General features: G+C 35.7%; 2 protein-coding genes across 3 annotated transcripts; one reads left to right on the forward strand and one right to left on the reverse strand.

The window, feature by feature from the left end:
• Positions 1-905: 905 nt before the first annotated feature.
• On the forward strand, positions 906-8712 carry LOC107778430 (serine/threonine protein phosphatase 2A 57 kDa regulatory subunit B' theta isoform). Of its 2 annotated transcripts, XM_075230896.1 has the most exons (3): positions 924-1451; positions 1544-2978; positions 8135-8712. In XM_075230896.1, exons 2-3 carry the CDS (start codon positions 1788-1790, stop codon positions 8483-8485), a joined length of 1542 nt encoding a protein of 513 aa, XP_075086997.1. In that variant the 5' UTR covers positions 924-1451; positions 1544-1787; the 3' UTR covers positions 8486-8712. The 2 variants fall into 2 exon arrangements, with proteins under 2 accessions (XP_075086996.1, XP_075086997.1); XM_075230895.1 differs by having other exon boundaries at positions 906-2978.
• A 1107-nt stretch (positions 8713-9819) lies between these two features.
• LOC107816321 (stemmadenine O-acetyltransferase-like) lies at positions 9820-11544 on the reverse strand. Its single transcript, XM_016642017.2, has one exon. The coding sequence runs from the start codon at positions 11443-11445 to the stop codon at positions 10084-10086; it is 1362 nt and encodes a 453-aa protein (XP_016497503.2). The 5' UTR covers positions 11446-11544; the 3' UTR covers positions 9820-10083.
• Positions 11545-18673: the final 7129 nt, after the last annotated feature.

Here is an 18673-nt window from a genome sequence, read left to right on the forward strand (position 1 = left end):
TCACTACTCTACCGAGGTTAGGCTTGACACTTACTGGGTACCGTTGTGGTGTACTCATACTACACTTCTGCACATTTTTTTGTGCAGATCCAGGTTCTTCATACCAGACCAGATATCAGTGAGCTGGACCGCACGTGAAGATTTTAAGGTATATCTGCCAGCGTTCGCAGACCTGAAAGTCCCCCTCTATCCTTATTATGTTATTTCCCTTATTCTCTTTAGACTTTGATGTATAGAGATAAATAGTATTTTCTTTTAGAAGTTTGTGACTTATTTCTACCTGGTTTTGAGAGTTGTAATTATTTAAATCGCAGTTTTTATTTATATATTATGTGTTGAGATTTGAGTTCAATTTATTATTCAGTTATTTCGCAAATTATCAGGTTTACATAATCTTAGAGACTAAGTGTCATCACGATATCCTACGGAGGGAAATTGAGGTCGTGACAAGTGACTTTTTGCACCTATCCTTTTTGCTTGCTTACCTATATGTCTCTTGTATTAATGATTCTTCCTCTTTTCTAGGATTTTGTTGTGTGTTAAAACGGTAGATTTTTCTTAGTCATCCAGGACATATTAAGATGGCTAAGATATTACAGCCTTTTTCAACTAGGTACTTAACGAAAGTAGTGTGCCTTTTCATATCTTTCACTACATAGGGTTTAACAAAAAGAGGTGGGCTTGCATAGTAGATAGCCTTGTTTAACTTGGACTTGTATATACATAGCAAAAGGGTTATTGTGATTATTTTCTGCTTAATTTTTCTTTTTGTAAATAATATACTGTAGTAAATATTTTAAACATCTCAATAATCATAACATATTCCGTCCGGTGTCCGGGTTAGGGCATTTGACTTTTACCAAATTACCAATTAAGAAAGTACAGAGAATTAGAGGATATTAGACGGGGGCTTTTGGTCGTTTGGTCCGAGTCAGAATGCACACGCTAAACTAATACAATTCCAAGAATAGTTTACCCAGTCAACAATCAACACCAAAAATAACAAATAAAAAAATAAAAATCCAAGAACCCCAAAATTGATTCACCAAATTCATCTCCATAATTGCTCCATTTCCCCATTTTCTGAACTGTGACAAAGAAAAAGAAAGAAAAAAACACTTTTTTTTTTCTTTTGGGTTTCAATTTACATTAAAAGTTTAATCTTTGGTGCTTGGGGATTATTGAAAAAGTGAAGAGAGCGTGTGTGGGGATATACTTTATTTTGTAAACCCCATTTGGTATGGTTGTTTAGTGGAAGAGCAAAGTTGAAAAAGGTGGGGTTTTCTTGAATTTAATACTGAAGGTTTTTATTGATATAATTTTCTGTTTCCAGTGGCTTTACACATGTATACATCTGGGTTTTTAAGTCAAAAGGCAAAAAACTTTACACATGGGTTTTTGCAAAAGTTGTTGAATTTTGAGGAACTGGGGTTTTCCCTGAGTTGATTCAGGTATTCCTCAATTCTTGATCTGTACTTCTGAATGGTTTTCAATATTTTAGTTCTTCATTATTTGAATTAATTGAGGCCTCTGTTTCTTGTAGTTGAAAAAAGTGTCCTTCTAGCCCCTTTCTTGAAGGTGGTAGGTAACTGAGTAATTTCTTGAATTATTTGATGAAGTAATTTCATCATTTTGTGCTGACCCTTTTGAAAAGCTGAGCTTGGGCATGTGGGTTTCAGCTCAGGTGGAAGATTTAACTTTGGTTTGATGACTTTACTCAGTTTTGGTTGATCTTTCTGTTGAGCATTTACTTGTTATTTATATAAAGTTTCAAATTGAAGAGAAATATGATCAAGATATTTGGTAAAAAGAACTCTAAGAAGCAGTCAAAGACAGCTGGTACCTCTAGTTCAAGTTCTTCAACTAGCAGTTCAAAGAAAAGTGACGGAGGAAATAAAAAGGTTGGAGTAGCCAGTACTGTTATTTCAGCCCCTTATTCTGTTTCAGCTTCAGGATATGGAATGGGGGATAAGTTTGTTCGAGATGGGAGTTTTAAGGTGAATGGGAATCTGGTAGTAGCTTCTTATGATGCATTACCAAATTTTAGGGATGTTCCCAATTCTGAGAAACAGAACTTGTTCATTAGGAAGCTCAGCATGTGTTGTGTTTTGTTTGACTTCACTGATCCTACAAAGAACCTTAAAGAAAAGGAGATCAAGCGACAGACATTGTTGGAGCTCGTGGAGTACGTGACTTCTGCAAATGTAAAATTTACAGAAGTGGTGATGCAAGAAGTAGTAAAAATGGTATCTACAAATTTGTTCAGGGAACTCATGCCTCAGCCTCGGGAGAACAAGGCGTTGGCCTTTGATGTGGAAGAGGACGAGCCTGCAATGGATCCTGCATGGCCACATCTGCAGATTGTGTATGAGTTTCTTCTAAGATTTGTTGCATCACCGGAAACTGATGCAAAAGTTGCTAAAAGATATGTAGATCATTCTTTTGTTCTCAGATTGCTTGATCTTTTCGACTCTGAGGATCCTAGAGAGAGGGAGTACTTGAAAATAATACTGCACCGTGTCTATGGGAAGTTCATGGTACACCGACCTTATATTAGGAAGGCTATTAATAACATATTTTACCGTTTTGTTTTTGAGACTGAAAAGCATAATGGGATTGCAGAGCTTCTGGAAATTCTGGGCAGCATAATCAATGGGTTTGCTTTGCCACTAAAAGAAGAACACAAGCTTTTTCTTGTGCGGACACTGATCCCCCTGCATAAACCCAAATGCTTAGCCATGTACCATCAACAGTTAACTTATTGTATGACACAGTTTGTGGAGAAAGACTGCAAGCTTGCTGATACAGTTATTAGGGGATTGTTAAAGTATTGGCCAGTAACAAATAGCTCAAAGGAAGTCATGTTCCTTGGTGAGTTGGAGGAAATCTTGGAAGCTACTCAGCCACCAGATTTCCAAAGGTGTATGGTGCCATTGTTTCGTCGAATTGCTCATTGCTTGACTAGTTTGCATTTTCAGGTATGTGTCCGTTGTATTTGGATATGCTTCTATTTATTAAGCATGGAAGAACATGCATGTATTATATGCATCATAGAACAGCACTAATTTCTTATCTCTGTAGGCAACATTGGTTTTAAAATATACTTTGTGGATTGACGTGGCGTGCAGTATGTTTATGTTTCCTAGCTTGCAATGGTCATGTGTTGTCTGGTGGAAATGGAGAAATGATTGAAACTAAGAAAAATTTAACTGACCTGCAATACTTCTCTCCCTGTTTCTTCTTTTCTTTTCTTGCCAAAGTGTGTTTTCTTCTTCAAGTAGAATATTTGCTTTTCAAGAGACTAAATTTCTTGCAGTTAGCCAGTTAGTTTTCTTCTGATGGGTTGAGATGATGATTGAAACTAAGAAAAATTTAACTGACCTGCAATACTTCTCTCCCTGTTTCTTCTTTTCTTTTCTTGCCAAAGCGTGTTTTCTTCTTCAAGTAGAATATTTGCTTTTCAAGGGACTAAATTTCTTGCAGTTAGCCAGTTAGTTTTCTTCTGATGGGTTGAGATGATCTGGAGTACCATCTCCCCCCCCCCCCTTGGATAGAGCATTTATATTCTGTGATTGTTTGAGTGCACATTGTTGTTATAGCCATAGTTTTGTTTGTAATTTCCAATGGTGAATGTGCAACATGTCTTGTGGTGTCTGTATATAAGTCATGATTTATGCAGAGGTGGATTTGTTTGTTATGGTAAATGACGCTCTTATTCTGTAGTGACTGGTTTCTTGAATATTATGTAAATTAAGCAATAGAATTAGTATTTGTCAGAGGCTGTTATGGAGCTGCTACTATTTGAGTTTGTTATGGAGTGGTGCTGAGTTTATTTTAGTTGATTATCTGCCTATTCGTGGTACCGTAGCTTGGTAATCCAAATTTTATAATGTAGTTTAGTTCCATCATGGGAAAATGAATATAATTGTCTAAAGTAGTTTTCTGTTATTCTGTACTGCTGATTGCTGGTGTGATAGGCGGATGTTTATACTGTAAAATGGTGAGCGAATACTATAGTTGTTGAACAACTAAAAACACAAAAATTTCAAAAGTTTCCACCTTATATTGCTTTGTTGAGATGATAATTTGATAACTAACTTTAGCATAAAAACCAGATGCCGATGTACAGGAGACCCTTGATCAGGATGTACTGTATTCAGCATCTTCTGTAGTAATACATTACTTCCATGAAAATTTAAAAGAAAAAACTAACTTAAGCATAAAAATTGATCTGAAATGCTGGTAGTTCGCTTCTGCAATAGAAGTAGTAAGATGAAGTATCAAAAATGAAATATAGTTCTGATTCTTTAAATAACAACAACTACGCCTCAGTCCCAAACAAGTTGGGATCAGCTATATGAATCCTCGCTGTTTCAATCAAGCTCAACTCATGATTCTTTGAATAGAGAAAAAAAAAATCATCAACAAAGAGAAAATGGGCTGGAAGACTTGAGCTTGTGCCCCCTTTTTCATCCCAATTCCTGTTAATTGGCAGAGAATTTTTCCCCTTGTTGCTATCTTGTGCTGAGATGTGTTGTACTTTTATGTGCCATAAATCTTTTTATTCACTGATGATGGTGGATTTTACTTTTGCTCATGAAGGACTTATTGAAAAAGGAACCTGATCATTCCCATAAAAGATGATCGATGACGATTAAAGATTTCAAAATATTGAAACCACATATATTGGACGCTCCATTTACTGCCGCATGAATTTTCCGCACTTGTAAAACTGTAACGGATCCTAGAGAATTCTTCTTTGCCACTGCTACTGCTGCATGCAGAATGACGCATGTCTTCATTTCCATCATTTCCATCTGTTCAATGAGCAACCATTTATTGATTGAGGTTAAAGTTGTGCAACAGCTTCCATACTTAACCTCTTAGAATCCCTGTAAGACTGGAAAGTATTTTTTTCTTTTGGTTTTTTGCTCACTTGTAAGTACTACAGCACTTAGTGCTAGCTCTATATTACAGTTACCTTTCTCTCTCAAAAAAAATAAAAATTGTTGGCAATAGTATGATACTGATGTTGGATCTTTGGATTTTCGCTGTAAGACTTTTTTATAGATTGAAAAAGTTAACCCCTTTTGGTTGTACTTGCCGTTTTTAGTGCTGAGGAATAGCATGAAGATGTGAAGTCGTAGTTTGCCATTTATTTTAGGTGCTTGCACTATTCATGGTCTTGTAGTAAGACTAATCTTGCTGTTCGTTCCTCAGAAATTTGGTCATTGAAGCAGCTATGGTTGGCTGGTTGATTATACATTACAATAGCATGACAAAATGAAAAGATTACTCTAACTTGAGCATCTGACAATCAAGTAGATGTTGTAGAGCCTGTGTGTGTGCGGGTTTTGGGGGGGTGGGGGGATGATGTTTTTCTTCCATGCATGGTAGTCTCTCTCTTTAATGATAGATGATCTGTGAAATACTGTACCTTTAAAACTCAGATACATGCTACTTTCCTCTAGTCCCCCTTTTCTTTTCTTTTTCTTTTTTTATTTTTTTCGGGATAAGCAAAACGATATACACTATTTTTCTTCAACTTCTGCGTCATTCTCCGTGGAAAAATTTCTGATTAGTTCTTCTGGTTGTCTGATCTGGCTTGAAGTATGTTATCTTTCTATGCACTCCTATTATGCAATGCATCTTACTATCGTTTCACTTCACCATATTCTTTTTTTTATGATTGAGAAATCTATCTGGAGTTGACCTTTTGGGCCACCCGCAGCCTTCTAAATTTGGGGGATGATGCCCCCCCCCCCCCCAAAATACCCTTCTCCACTTAAATACAAGAGTTAGTTCTCTTAGCACGGGCCTTGAACCTTTGACTTAAGATACAAGTCCCTCAACCTTTACAAATTGAGCTAAACCCCTGACGGCCACCACACTTTGTAGATATGGTTGTATTGCCTATTCTGTAATGTGATATGAGGACAAAGTAGAATAATAGATAGCTCAGATCTATCCAATACAAATTAGCCAATAATACCAAAAGGTAGCATTTAGTTTTCAGAAGGTATTCGGACTTGTGATCTATGAATATTTTTATTTCCACCATTAAGTAGTTTCCTACCTACCTCTAATCTCTTGTAACAACTACAGGATGCCTTAATGGAAAAGCTTCAGTACCTTTCCTAAGTTAATTCCTGTGCAGTACTGATTGTATAATAACCAAACACAGTAATATTGCTCGGAAAAGAATTAGATGAATTTCTTATCACCTGTTCATGAAAACCTCATTCACTTATTTTTACCATTCTCAAACAAAAAAGAACCTCTATTCACTTAATCTTGCGGAAGCATGGTCCGCTAGGATCTTTGATCTCGGTACACTTAATGTCCAACACAGATGACTTTTGTGCTTCATTCCTAATTCATGTGAGAGTGGTAATGGGAAAAAGTTGGAAAACAAATATGCTGTACAAGTCATAAGCATGACTTATTTCTCTTGAATACTATCACTCTACACTGTTCAGTTGCCTGTTGTGCATAGGCTAGTGAAAAAGGGCAGCCCGGTGCATAGGCTAGTGAGACAGCATTTTCAAAATTCTCTTTTCTTTCATTTAAGGCCTTCAATTTGAGGACAGTTAAACAGCTAAGCTAGAATAGGAGTAGCAGCAGCAGAATTGACTGGAAGAAGAGGGTGTAAGATGTGAACTGAACCTCCTTTTTTGGAAATATTTTGTGGAAGTCTGATATTGGAGCGGTAGCAATGGAAGCCAAAAGGAGGAGAGAATAATGTTGGGTCAGGCTTAATTTGGATAAATTACTCAGTTAAAGGGGGTTTTGTACTAATTTATCAACAAATTAAATAATATTTGATTAATAATGCAATTTTTACTTGTAGCACAGAATAAATAGCTCCTCTAGATAACAAAGGAAGAAGATTTGATTCAGATTATGTGGCTACAAATTGGGGCACCAAAGTATGTGGCCTGATGGTCAATGAAGTGGGTGCAAACCTTAGAAACCATTGTTTAAATCCCATCTACTTAAGCCTTGGTGAGTAGAGTAACTAGGTACCTGTGTTAGTAGGAGGTGGCAAGTAATGGGTGTAATAGTCAAGGTGCATGCAAGTAGCGAGCTCAATGTAAAGTATTACTGTGGCTAACTTGGGGAGCATTTGAAGTGGTGTAAGGAGTGGATGATTGTATTACAGAGAACATTGATTATGATAATTCAATGGAGATATTGCAAAAGTAGGTTTATTTTCAGTTGAAGCTTCGATAAATTCATGACAATGTATCTTATGTAAAAAGAATTAATAGAAATAAAAACATACCTTGTGTAAGTTACTTTGAGAAAGCCATGCTGTCGTGTTATCCTTAAGGAAGGTGAAACTCTGGTGATGGATTGTTAAGGGGACGTACAAATCTTTGTCTATGCTTGAGTAATAATAGTGCTGTGTTACATAAAGAATGATAGACTTTTCAGTAAAGTGGAACTGAAGCCGGGCAGTTTAGCCGCATGTTGATGCATGTTGCTTTATGTTGGGTGATGTGCTGCTTGGAGCTAGCTCACCTTTTGGTCCCTCTACTAACAGACCAAAAGATTATGTGTCAGTTAATCGAAGGTTAAATATGCTTAGTGGGATTAAGAACGTCAGGATTGGGACATTGTGTAAATTGAGGAAGCAAAAGTGCAATTTCCTCTTCTAATTCTTCTTCTGGTTATGTCTTCTTATCCTCATCCTCTTTAATTTTTTTATTTTCTTTTTCAATTATTGATTCTTAACTTCGCATGACTAATTCCTATGTCGTAAAACTAAAGATTGCTGTATATAGAAGTTCCTTCCTTTATATTTATTTTGGTTTTTTAATATGGATGAACGTTTCAAGGCTCTTCAGAAAAATCAGTTATTTGATGTTTCCACAATGAGTTGGTGGACATATTTGATTGACAGATATTCTTTTTGTGAACTCATAGAATGTTTAGAATGAGAAGAAGATCAGGAGCTTGAGTCGTGTGTTTATCATGTTGCTGCGGGATTTAATTTGGAAAAAACCTGTATACCTTTATCACGAAAAAAAAAACTTGTATACTAACATTCTGAATATACTTTTACTTTGCTTGCTCTGATTAATGTTCAAATTTGCCAATTCAGAAGACTTAGTGTTTGTGTTCACTATAGGTGGCAGAAAGGGCTTTATTTTTGTGGAACAACGATCACATTGAGAATTTGATAAAGCAAAATCGAAAGGTGATACTGCCTATCATCTTTCCTGCACTGGAGAGAAATGCCAGAAACCATTGGAATCAGGCTGTTCACAGTTTGTCACTGAATATTCGGAAGATATTCTATGATCTTGATCCTGATCTATTCAAGGAGTGCTTGCACAAGTTTCAGGAGGACGAATTGAAGGAAGATGAGATTAAGTCAAGACGTGAAGCTACATGGAAACGATTAGAAGATGTTGCTGCCAAAAATTCTACAAGTACTGAAGCTGTGCTTGTGCCGTCCACTGGGCGTTCTCGAACTTAATATTAAGATATGCTTGTTCTTCCTTGTTCTTCATTTTGATATTTCTGGTTAGTTTACATTTCGGAAGCAGTGAATTTATTAAAGGGAGAAGGGATTTTTTGTGTCATTGGCTTTTTCCCCCTGGTCAGTTTCATCCTGGTAGCTGTAGTTGTAACTCTAATTTGTTTATATATGTGTTAACTTTGGCAATCTGGAAATGATATGGGAGCAAGTACGTTTATCAATCATTATACTTGTTTGAAATATTTGCCGTGTCTATTGTTTTGGTAAAGTTTTGGCAAATACCACTCTTCAACAAATGCTTATAGTAATTCTTAAGATTAGGGATAGAACATAAGTTGTGGTAAGTTTGGCATTTTGTTCAAGAGAGTCTTTGCATATATTATATTACAAATTACAAATAGAAAAGCTACAGAAGCTGATGGTAATAGTAGATTGATTAGTCACATATGTTTTAGTCTGATTGGAAAATCACAAAGGTAAATTGATAATGGAAGAATGTGAGTTAAAGCTGGAACGAACATTGTAGGCTGCAGCCAATCATGTAGCATCAAGCTTTTATTTGTTTGTTTGTTCCTCATTTGGTTTTTTAGTGAAAGCTCAAGGATTCCAGCAAATGGTTGAGGTTCTGTGTATAACTAACTAGGCGGCTGGAAGTACATTAGTAAGCATTAACTGGCTTCTAGGAGAAATGAACCAAAAGCTACATGATGTGTTCAATTACTATGTACTACAAACTTTTTGCATTTTTTCTTATACTCTCTCATTTACTTCTTAAAATCTTTAATATATTGTTTTTTCTAGTTAAATATTAAACTTTTCTCATACATTTGACCCATAAATTGAAAGAAATTATATATTGTTCTGTTTGAGGGAGTTTCTTGTTGAGCAGTTTACCTTTATTAGAATTACTAGAGTGGTGTTAATTGCAATTGATTCTGTCTGAAGTGTGTTTGAGTATAAAGAACAACCTGTTCCTTTTTGTATGTCTCTTTAGGTTCATCCAAAGTTATTTCGAAAAATATGTTTCTAAACAACGGACTGTTTTCACCTAAAGTTTATGCACAACCTAATTCACCTTCCTCTTAATTCGGTCTTATATATTGCAAAGCCTTTGCCATGAGAGTAGAGGATCTTTTGGCATTCTTAAGACCTTCTAGGCAGGGGCGGAGCTAAAGCCTAAAGGGAGGCAAGGGAATTCAATTGAATCCCCTTTGCCGGAATATTGTACTGCGCAAATAGAGCAAAAATGATTTCTTTTGGTTATATATGAATTGTCGAATCCCTTTTACATTAGGGGAGATCTTAGTGTAGTGGCAAATGGCATTAAGAAATTGCTTTAAATAATAGGTTCAGATCTTAGGTGTGATACTCTAATAATGTTTTTTGAAATCCCTCGTATGAATTTCAGGCTCTAGAGCTTAATTTGGTGGTAGACGTAGGAGTTGGATGGTGTGTTCATCAATGTATAAAGTTGACCAAAAAGATAAAAATAAACAAACTTCCAACATTATAACATATGGAAGGATTAAAAGCAGCAGTATGTATAAGTGTAAATGTCTATACTAGAAAGTGTAGAAATCCACCAAATTCCAGGTTCAGTCACTACACCAAGAAAGCAATTCCTTATCAGCTTCAAATCTGGCCATGTCTTCTTCTTTGAGATTTACCCAGGCTTCTATACCATTACCTGATTTTGTGTCTAGAAAACCAATAACATTCTTGAGAACAAGGCTAGCTGATCCTACCCATATCGGTTGTCCCCAGCCAAAATCAGCTTCATATAGAGGAAATCTGCACAAACTAGTAAAGTTGAACAATACTAGGCCACCTTTCCTCTGCTCATTTGCTTTCACTTTGATAAAACTCAAGTGCTTGTCATCATTAATCTTCTGGAGACCTGAGACAAATTCACTATTTGCGTTGTGTATACCTTCTCTCACTTGTTTCACTAGCTCAAAACCTTGTTCCTCATCACTAATATTATGATCCAGAGATGGTATTGTAACGACTACTTGCATTACATTCCCGAATAAAGATTCAGGCAACGGAGGATTACTTCTGGTACGTAAGTTCAGTGTATGGACTATGCCATAATTCTTGTTTTCATCTCTTTTGCGATGAATACTTGCCATCAAACGAGTCCATAAGAAAGTTGATAAAGCTTCAATCCTCGAGGGAGGTCTCGTATTTTCAGTATACTTATCTTTAAGTGCTGATACTTTAGAGGCAGAGAATACAAACCTTTTAGTCACAATGGTATCCTTCCCGATTGTGATGCTTGATTTTAACTCTGATGTATCTCTTTGTGGAAATAGTATGGAAGAATTAAATCTTGGACTAGGAACATTGGTATTCCCTCTTGCAATAGCTCCCCAACAATTGATAAACATGAAAGTTGACATTGCATCAGCTAACTTATGAGAAATGGCTATACCAATAGCCATTCCTCCACACTCAAAAAAGTTTGCTTGGACTAGTAAGAAGAAATCTTTAACATCATGTAACTTACAAGGGATGAACTTGTTGAGTTCTTTAGGAACTGGATCAAGAAGGAAATCTGAGAGACTGCATTTGGCTATGGCTTCTATATATGGAATGCCCTCGTCGTTGCAATTGACATGAGAATTGGCCTCTAGACGGCCGCTAAGAGGGTAGAATCTGGTTAACACATGTGATAAAGATTTCTTGAGCTGATTTGATCTCTGTGTGTTTGTGAGGTTATTGTCTGCTGCATAGAAAAAAACTAGGGGCATCAAAATATTTGGAGCAATTTGATCAAGATATGAGAGCTGGTAATGGTGAAGGTCATCTGGGGTTGGTGAAGATGGTTTGATTGTCATTTTGGAGATAATTTCTATATCAACCTTCTTTCTTTCTTGTAAAGTGTAACCTAAAGAGGCAAAGCTCTTATTAGGAGTCTTTTTTCTTGATAAACTGACAATGGTTACTGAGGACATAAATAAGACCAGGTTAAGTTATCTATAAGAATAAATATATTATTAAAGAAAGAATTTAACTTTTATACTGACTTTTTTACATTGAAACACAAAAGATGATTATAGGTAACCTGTTCATAATGAGTGGATCTAGAAAATAAGATAGATAGCATGCTATTTATAATGTAAATATTTTTTACATCGTTAATGTATATAAATTAAATTCTTAAAGAAAACAGCATTTTGCCGTTCTCTGATTCTCTCCTCTATGGAGTCTTCAGGTTTTTAGCTCATAATTATATTTTGTGGCCGTTGTGGCACTAAATAGATGATCACAACTTGATTTGAAGATTAATACATAAAGATGGCGATATATTTCAATTTAATAAAAACACCTTATTTTATTAGAGCAACATATACTAGTCGGCCAAAAAATACACAAGAAGTCGAAGACAGTCATGCCGAATTGCCAATATATAAAACATAGCAGGCCAACCATGGATGACGATAGCAATTCAAAAATGTGCATATTTGGTCTTTCCTTCTTCTTTTTTTGTGAATAAACCACAGCAGGCAAACCATTGCGCATTATCCAAAATGCTCATTTTTCCATTTTCTTTTTTTTGCAAAAAAGAAAATAAATTAACTTCATTGAATATAGCTTCAAGATTATCTTATATTGGTGGACCTCTTGATATGAGCCTATGGATTGAGTTGATACATTTTCCATGCATTAATCTTTTATTTAATAAATTAAAAGCCTATGAATTGACCTCTAACGCATCCTAATTTTAATAATGTTGTGATAGACATTGAGTCATTGAGTTAATACTTACTGTAACACATTTGAGAAAAGAAGAATTCAGAATCCACCTATTTACTCTACATGCCTACATATGGATGTTTTGTTCTTTGTTTTCTTTCTTTCATCACTCAACAATTTTTAATCTCTCGTCAATAGGTCACACGGCTTAATTTCACATATTTATGACGAATAAATTTTGTACACTTCATGACGAATATAAGTAAAACAAACAATCACAGAATTGAAACTAGAAATACATGCATAGATAATTTGCCAAAACTCGAATAAGCTTTAAATCCAGAAATTTAACCAAACGCAAGCAACTCATTATCAACTTCAAATTTAGCAATATCTTCACCCTTTGGAATGTCCCAAGCTTTTATGCCATCATCTGATCATCTTGTGCCAATAAACACAATTATACTATAAGGGATTATTTGCACCCGATGGCCTTTTTTGAGGCCGCTCTATGAATTCTGTCCCGTTAATCCAGTTAGTAGAATCGCGCTTCAAAATGCATTTGCACATAACCTTTTTTGAGGCCTCTATTTAAATTCAAAAAAGGCCATTTGTGCAACTGTCCTGAAAGTAAAGATCTGCTGATCCTGCCCAAGTTGGCTCATCTCATCCATATAATCAATCTCATAAAGTGGAAATCTCCAGAGATCCTAGACGTATTCAGAATTTAAATTTAGTAGGTCCAATAACCTTTCAAAATGTTTGCCTTAAAAAAGACCTTCAAAATGTTAGCACTGAACCTATTGTGTTTTTAATATTATGTGCTCAAATATTAAAGGTTTAGTGATTTTTTACATATTTATAATTTTTGTATCGAAAATATTGAATTTGAAATAAAACAATAAAGAAAAAAAGAATATTGCAAAGAAAGAGGGAGAGAATTCTATTGAATTTGAGATGAGTTACAATGAGGTAAAACTCCTCTATTTATAGAAAAAAATGACTTAGTCACAAAGTAACAAACTCTCTAAAAAATAGATATTTACCTAGAATACAATTCTATTTATAACACTTCCCTCTGAATGTCTATTCAACAGATAACGTGCCTCGTTAAAACCTTAACAAAAATAAAATCCAGTGAAAAAAAATTCTAGTGAAAGAAAAAGAGTACACATGTTTAGAAATACGCCTTTTGGTTGTCTCGTTAAAAACCTTGTAAGAAAAATCAAGTGGGATAATGTAACGACCCGACCAGTCGTTTTGGGATTTAGCGTTCCGTTCAGTGGTTCGAGGTCTTGGGTGGCTTCATATTGTGTGTCATGACTTGCGTGCATGGTCGGATTCTATTTTCGGATGTTTCGGGATTTATTTGGATGAGTGATCCTCATTTTAGAAGCTTAAGTTGAAAATGTTGACCGAAGTTTGACTTTTGTGAATTTGATGTCGGATTGTAGTTTTTATGGTTCCGTTAGGTCTGGATGGTGATTTTGGACTCGGACGTATGCCCAAATTTGCATTTAGATGTTTCTAGAAGGTTTTGGTACTATTTGATGAAAATTGACAATTTGAAGGTTTGGAAAGTTCGTAGGCTTGACCGGGAGTTGACTTCGGAGTTATCGGACTCAGATTGTTATTCTAGAAGTTGGAATATGTTCGTTGTGTCATTTGAACTTGTGTGTGAAATTTGAGGTGATTCTGAGTTGTTTAGAGGTTTTCGGTGTAAGTTTGGAATTTGAAAATTTGAAATAGTTCATTAAGCTTGAATTGAGGAGCGATTCGTGATTTTGATATTATGTTACGGGATTTGAGACCTCGAGTAGGTCCGTATTATATTTTGGGACTTGTTGGTATGATTTGACGGGGTCCCGAGGGGCTTGGCTTGGGTGTGTTTTAGATCATTGATTGAGAGACTAATTAAGTTAAGAAATTTGGAGTTTGACCATGGTCAATATCGGGTTAAGACAACATCTTTCCAATATTTTGAGTGCGGGAGCATGTTTGTATCATGTTTTATGATTGAAATGCATATACGACTTGTGTCCGGGAGGTTCCGGATGAGTTTCAGGGTAGTTTCGGATCATTTCGGTGAAGTTCGAGATTGCTGATGCTGGTACTTTGCAATTGCAAACTTTTTGTTGTAATTGCGAACTACTGCAATTGCGAACTTTTGGTCGCAATTTTGAATATGTGGTTGCAATTGTGAGACCCCAATTGTGAACATTCGCAATTGCGAACTTTTGGTCATATATGAGACATCTGCAGCTGGGTTAAGGGTTGGAATTTAGGGATTTTAGTTCATTCTTTCATATTTTGAACCCTAGACTCGGTAGGAGGCGATTTGGAGAGGGGATTTTCATCTACAATCATTGGGTAAGTGATTTTGATCATTTTCAGCTATTTTACATGATTATATATGAGAATTAACATCAGAATTTTGAGAATCAAATGGGAATTTTGAGAAACTTTGTCTATGTTTTAAAAAATAAAAATTTGGGATTTGAGAGTCGAATTGGACTCAGATTTTGAAACAAAATATATATATAGACTCATAGGGTTATGGGTAGTCGGAATCTACTTTTGGACCTGGATTTTGACCGGGCGAGCCTGGGGTTGACTTTTGTTGACTTTTGAGGAATTGTGCAAAGATCATAGCTTTATTTGTTAGAATTGATTTCTCTTGATTTATTTAATGTTATTAATTCGATTTGGTTAGATTTGTGCCGAGCGAAGGTGAATTGTAAAGGAAAAGCTATTTTGAGTATTGATTGAGGGCTTTTGAGCCAAGTATCTTACCTAACCTTGTGTGGGGGAACTACCCCGTAGGGATTGATTTTTTTTTTGCACTACTTGAACTACGTAAAGAGTGTACTCGAGGTGACGAGAGTGTACACAGCCTTATATATGACAATTTGACTGGTTTAGAGTCTTAGGTTTTCTATGCATACTAAATTGAAGTTGCTCTATCATGTTATGTCCTCCATTGTTAAATTCACTCTTATATGCTTTATTTGAAGTTGTTGGTTCATGTTATATATTTTATTGCCAAATATACTCATACATGCTTTAATTGTAATTGTTGCCTCTTTATTGTCATGTTATTTCTTTCATAGTTGATTTTTCTAGTTTGAAGTTCGTTGTTACATGTTATCTCTTCCATAGTTGATTATTTGTAATTGAAATCGATGTTACACATTGTCTATCTTATTGTTGAACTACTCTTACTTGAAGTCATCATTACTTATTATGTCTTTCATTATTGAGCTCATTCTTTTGTTTTCTCGTACTGTTGTAATTCTTGTGTTGATTTACTTTTCGTACCATCGTGTTATTGTTGTTCTTATTGTATTTGGTGTTGTTGAGCCGTAGGCTACGTGTGGTTGTTGTAATTAGAATTTTTGTTATGGAACGTTGTGGTATATGAGCACATGTGGTGCGAATTGTTATATTGTGTTGTTATATTTTTGGCACATGAAGTATTGTTGAGAGGATTGTCGGGGTGTTTGCACGTGAGTTGTCCGTGCTATTGTTATTATTGATATTTGCACATGCGACGTGATAAGGTGGGCTATATATATTAGGTTTGCACATGTGGCGAGACAAGGTGAGATAATTATTATGCACGTGTGGCGAGACAATGCGGGCATTCACTTTATTATTGCGCACGCGGCGAGACAAGAGGGGCTATGTCGGGGATGATTTGTGATGGCCTAGGGGCATTGTCAATTATTATATTTATGTGGTGGTGTGACTATCTTGTGTGAGTCATGCATATTTCGGATTTTTGTTGTGTTGTTCCAATGTGCTACACGGTGTCTCTGATTTTACCTGTTAACTTAAGCTGTGATAGTACACTTGCACAAAGCATACACTGTGGCATGTCACATATATCAGTCCAGGAGTATGAATCTTGATGTTTATTGCATGTATATATGTATTCTTGTATACCTGCCTTCTGTGCGTGGTTTGGACTGTTAGTACATGAGTTGTCCGTGCGGATATGAGGCATGGTTACTGTTGGCACGTGAGTTATTCGTGCAGATATGAGGTATTATTACTATTGGTATGTGAGTTGTCCGTGCATATATGAGGTACTAGTGGTATTGGCACATGAGTTATCCGTGCAGCACGTAAGTTGTCCGTGCGGTTGTGATTGGTAATGTGGGCACGAGATGCCAAGTGATTATGATTCGTGATTCGAGACCCGTGATTGTGATTATGAGGTGTGGTACCTCGGGGTGATTCTTGTGTAAACTTGGTGTAAGAACAGTTGATTATTTGGTTGTTACTTATTTTTTTTACTTGGTTTCACTGGGACTTTTAGTGTTCTGATTACTTTACGGCGTTAGTACATGTTTACTCCTTGTTGCTATTTGTTACTTCTACTTTCCATCTACTAGTGTTATATTGTTAATTTATTCTATGTTTAGCTTTATATTGATATTCATTCCTTTGTTAGTTTTATATCAATACTTGTATAGGTTATTATGTCTAGTAGGTATCTTGGTTGTACCTCATCACTACTCCACCGATGTTAGTCTTGATACTTACTGTGTACCGCTGTGGTATACTCATGCTACGCTTGCTGCATATTTTTGTGCAGATCCAGGTACCTCGGAGCGCACTGGTCATTAGTTAGCTGATTGTGAGTTGCGGCGGAGACTTCAAGCTATACTTGCCATTGCGTGTGTAGGCCTCAGAGTCACCTTCTGGAGTTTTACATTGTTACTGTTTACTTCTATTCCAAACAATGATGTATTTGTTATTCTTAGTTATTCTTAGAAATGCTTATGACTTGTACTACCGATTTTGGGATATTGTACATCTATTAATGGTTGTTGGCTTTGTGTTGCAATTATTGGTTCATGTTAAATGGTTTATTCGTTTAATATGTTAATAACTCTCTATGTGTTAGGCTTACCTAGTCCTAGGGACTAGGTGTGATCACGACTCCTGAGGAGAGATTTTTGGTCATGACAGACAAAACCTTGTAAGGAAAAAAGAGCACAACGCGTATTAACTCCCCATGATGAGAGCATCAATTCACATCCTTGAGCATTCGCATCCCAATCTTGTACACTAGCTTCTTGAAGGTTGATGTCGGTAGAGATTTGGTGAACAAATCAGCCATATTATCACTTGAACGAATTTGTTACACATTGATATCATCATTCTTTTGAAGATCATGTGTGAAAAATAACTTTGGTGAAATGTTCTTTATCTTGTCTCTTTATATGAATCCTCCCTTCAATTGGGCTACACATACTGCATTATCTTCATACAAAATTGTGGGTAGTTTGTTACACTTCAAACCATATTTTTTCCAAATAAGATGTATTATAGACCTTAACCATACACATTCTCGACTTGCTTCATGAATAACAATTATCTCGGCATGATTAGATCAAGTAGCCACGATTGATTACTTAGTTAATTGTGAAGATATGACAGTGCCTCCACATGTAAGCACATAGCCTGTTTGAGATCAAGCCTTCTGTGAGTCAGATAAATACCCAGCATCGGCATAACCAACAAGATCGGAACTGCACGATCGGAACTGCAATCGTTGACATAAAATAAGTCCATATTGGCAGTCCCTTTTAGATATCACAATATGTATTTGATTCCATTCTAATGTCTTCTTGTAGGAGCAGAGCTATATCTTGCTAAGACATTAACTAAAAAGGTTATATCAGACCTTGTAGTATTAGCAAGATACATTAGGGCACCAATTGCACTAAGATATGCACTTTAGGACCAAGAAGCTCTTCATTATTTTCTTGAGGTTGGAATTGATCCTTATTCACATCAAGTTATCGAACAACCATCGGAGTACTTAATGGATGTGCTCCATCCATGTAAAACCGTTTCAATATATTTTCTATGTAGGCAGATTGTTGAACAAAAATTCAGTTTGCCAAATGTTCAATTTGCAAACCGAAACATAATTTTGTCTTTTCAAGATTTTTCATCTCGAATTCCTTCTTTAAATAATCAATTGCCTTTTGGAGTTCTGTAGGAGTTCCAATAAGGTTTATGTCATCAATATATACGGCCAGTACAACAAACTCTGATGTTATTTTCTTTATAAAAATACATGGACAAGTGGCATTATTTATATAACCTTCCTTTAATAAATACTCATTAAGGCGATTATACCATATTCATCCTGATTGCTTAGACTATACAAAGATCTTTGCAATTTGATTGAAAGCATTTTCCGGAACTTTGAATTATCTGCGTCATGCATTTTAAATACTTCGAAAACTTTTATGTATATCTCATTATCAAGCGAGTCATAAAGGTAGGCTGTAACCATATTCATTAAATGTATGTCAATATTTTCATGGATAGCTAAACTAATGAGATAACGAAACGTTATTGCATCCATAATAGGTGAATATGTCTCTTCATAATCGACACCAAGCCTTTGTGAAAATCCTTGGGCAACAAGGCGTGACTTATATATTTGTACCTCATTTTTCTCAT

Source organism: Nicotiana tabacum, chromosome 15 (assembly GCF_000715075.1).
Source record: "Nicotiana tabacum cultivar K326 chromosome 15, ASM71507v2, whole genome shotgun sequence".
NCBI lineage: Eukaryota > Viridiplantae > Streptophyta > Magnoliopsida > Solanales > Solanaceae > Nicotiana > Nicotiana tabacum.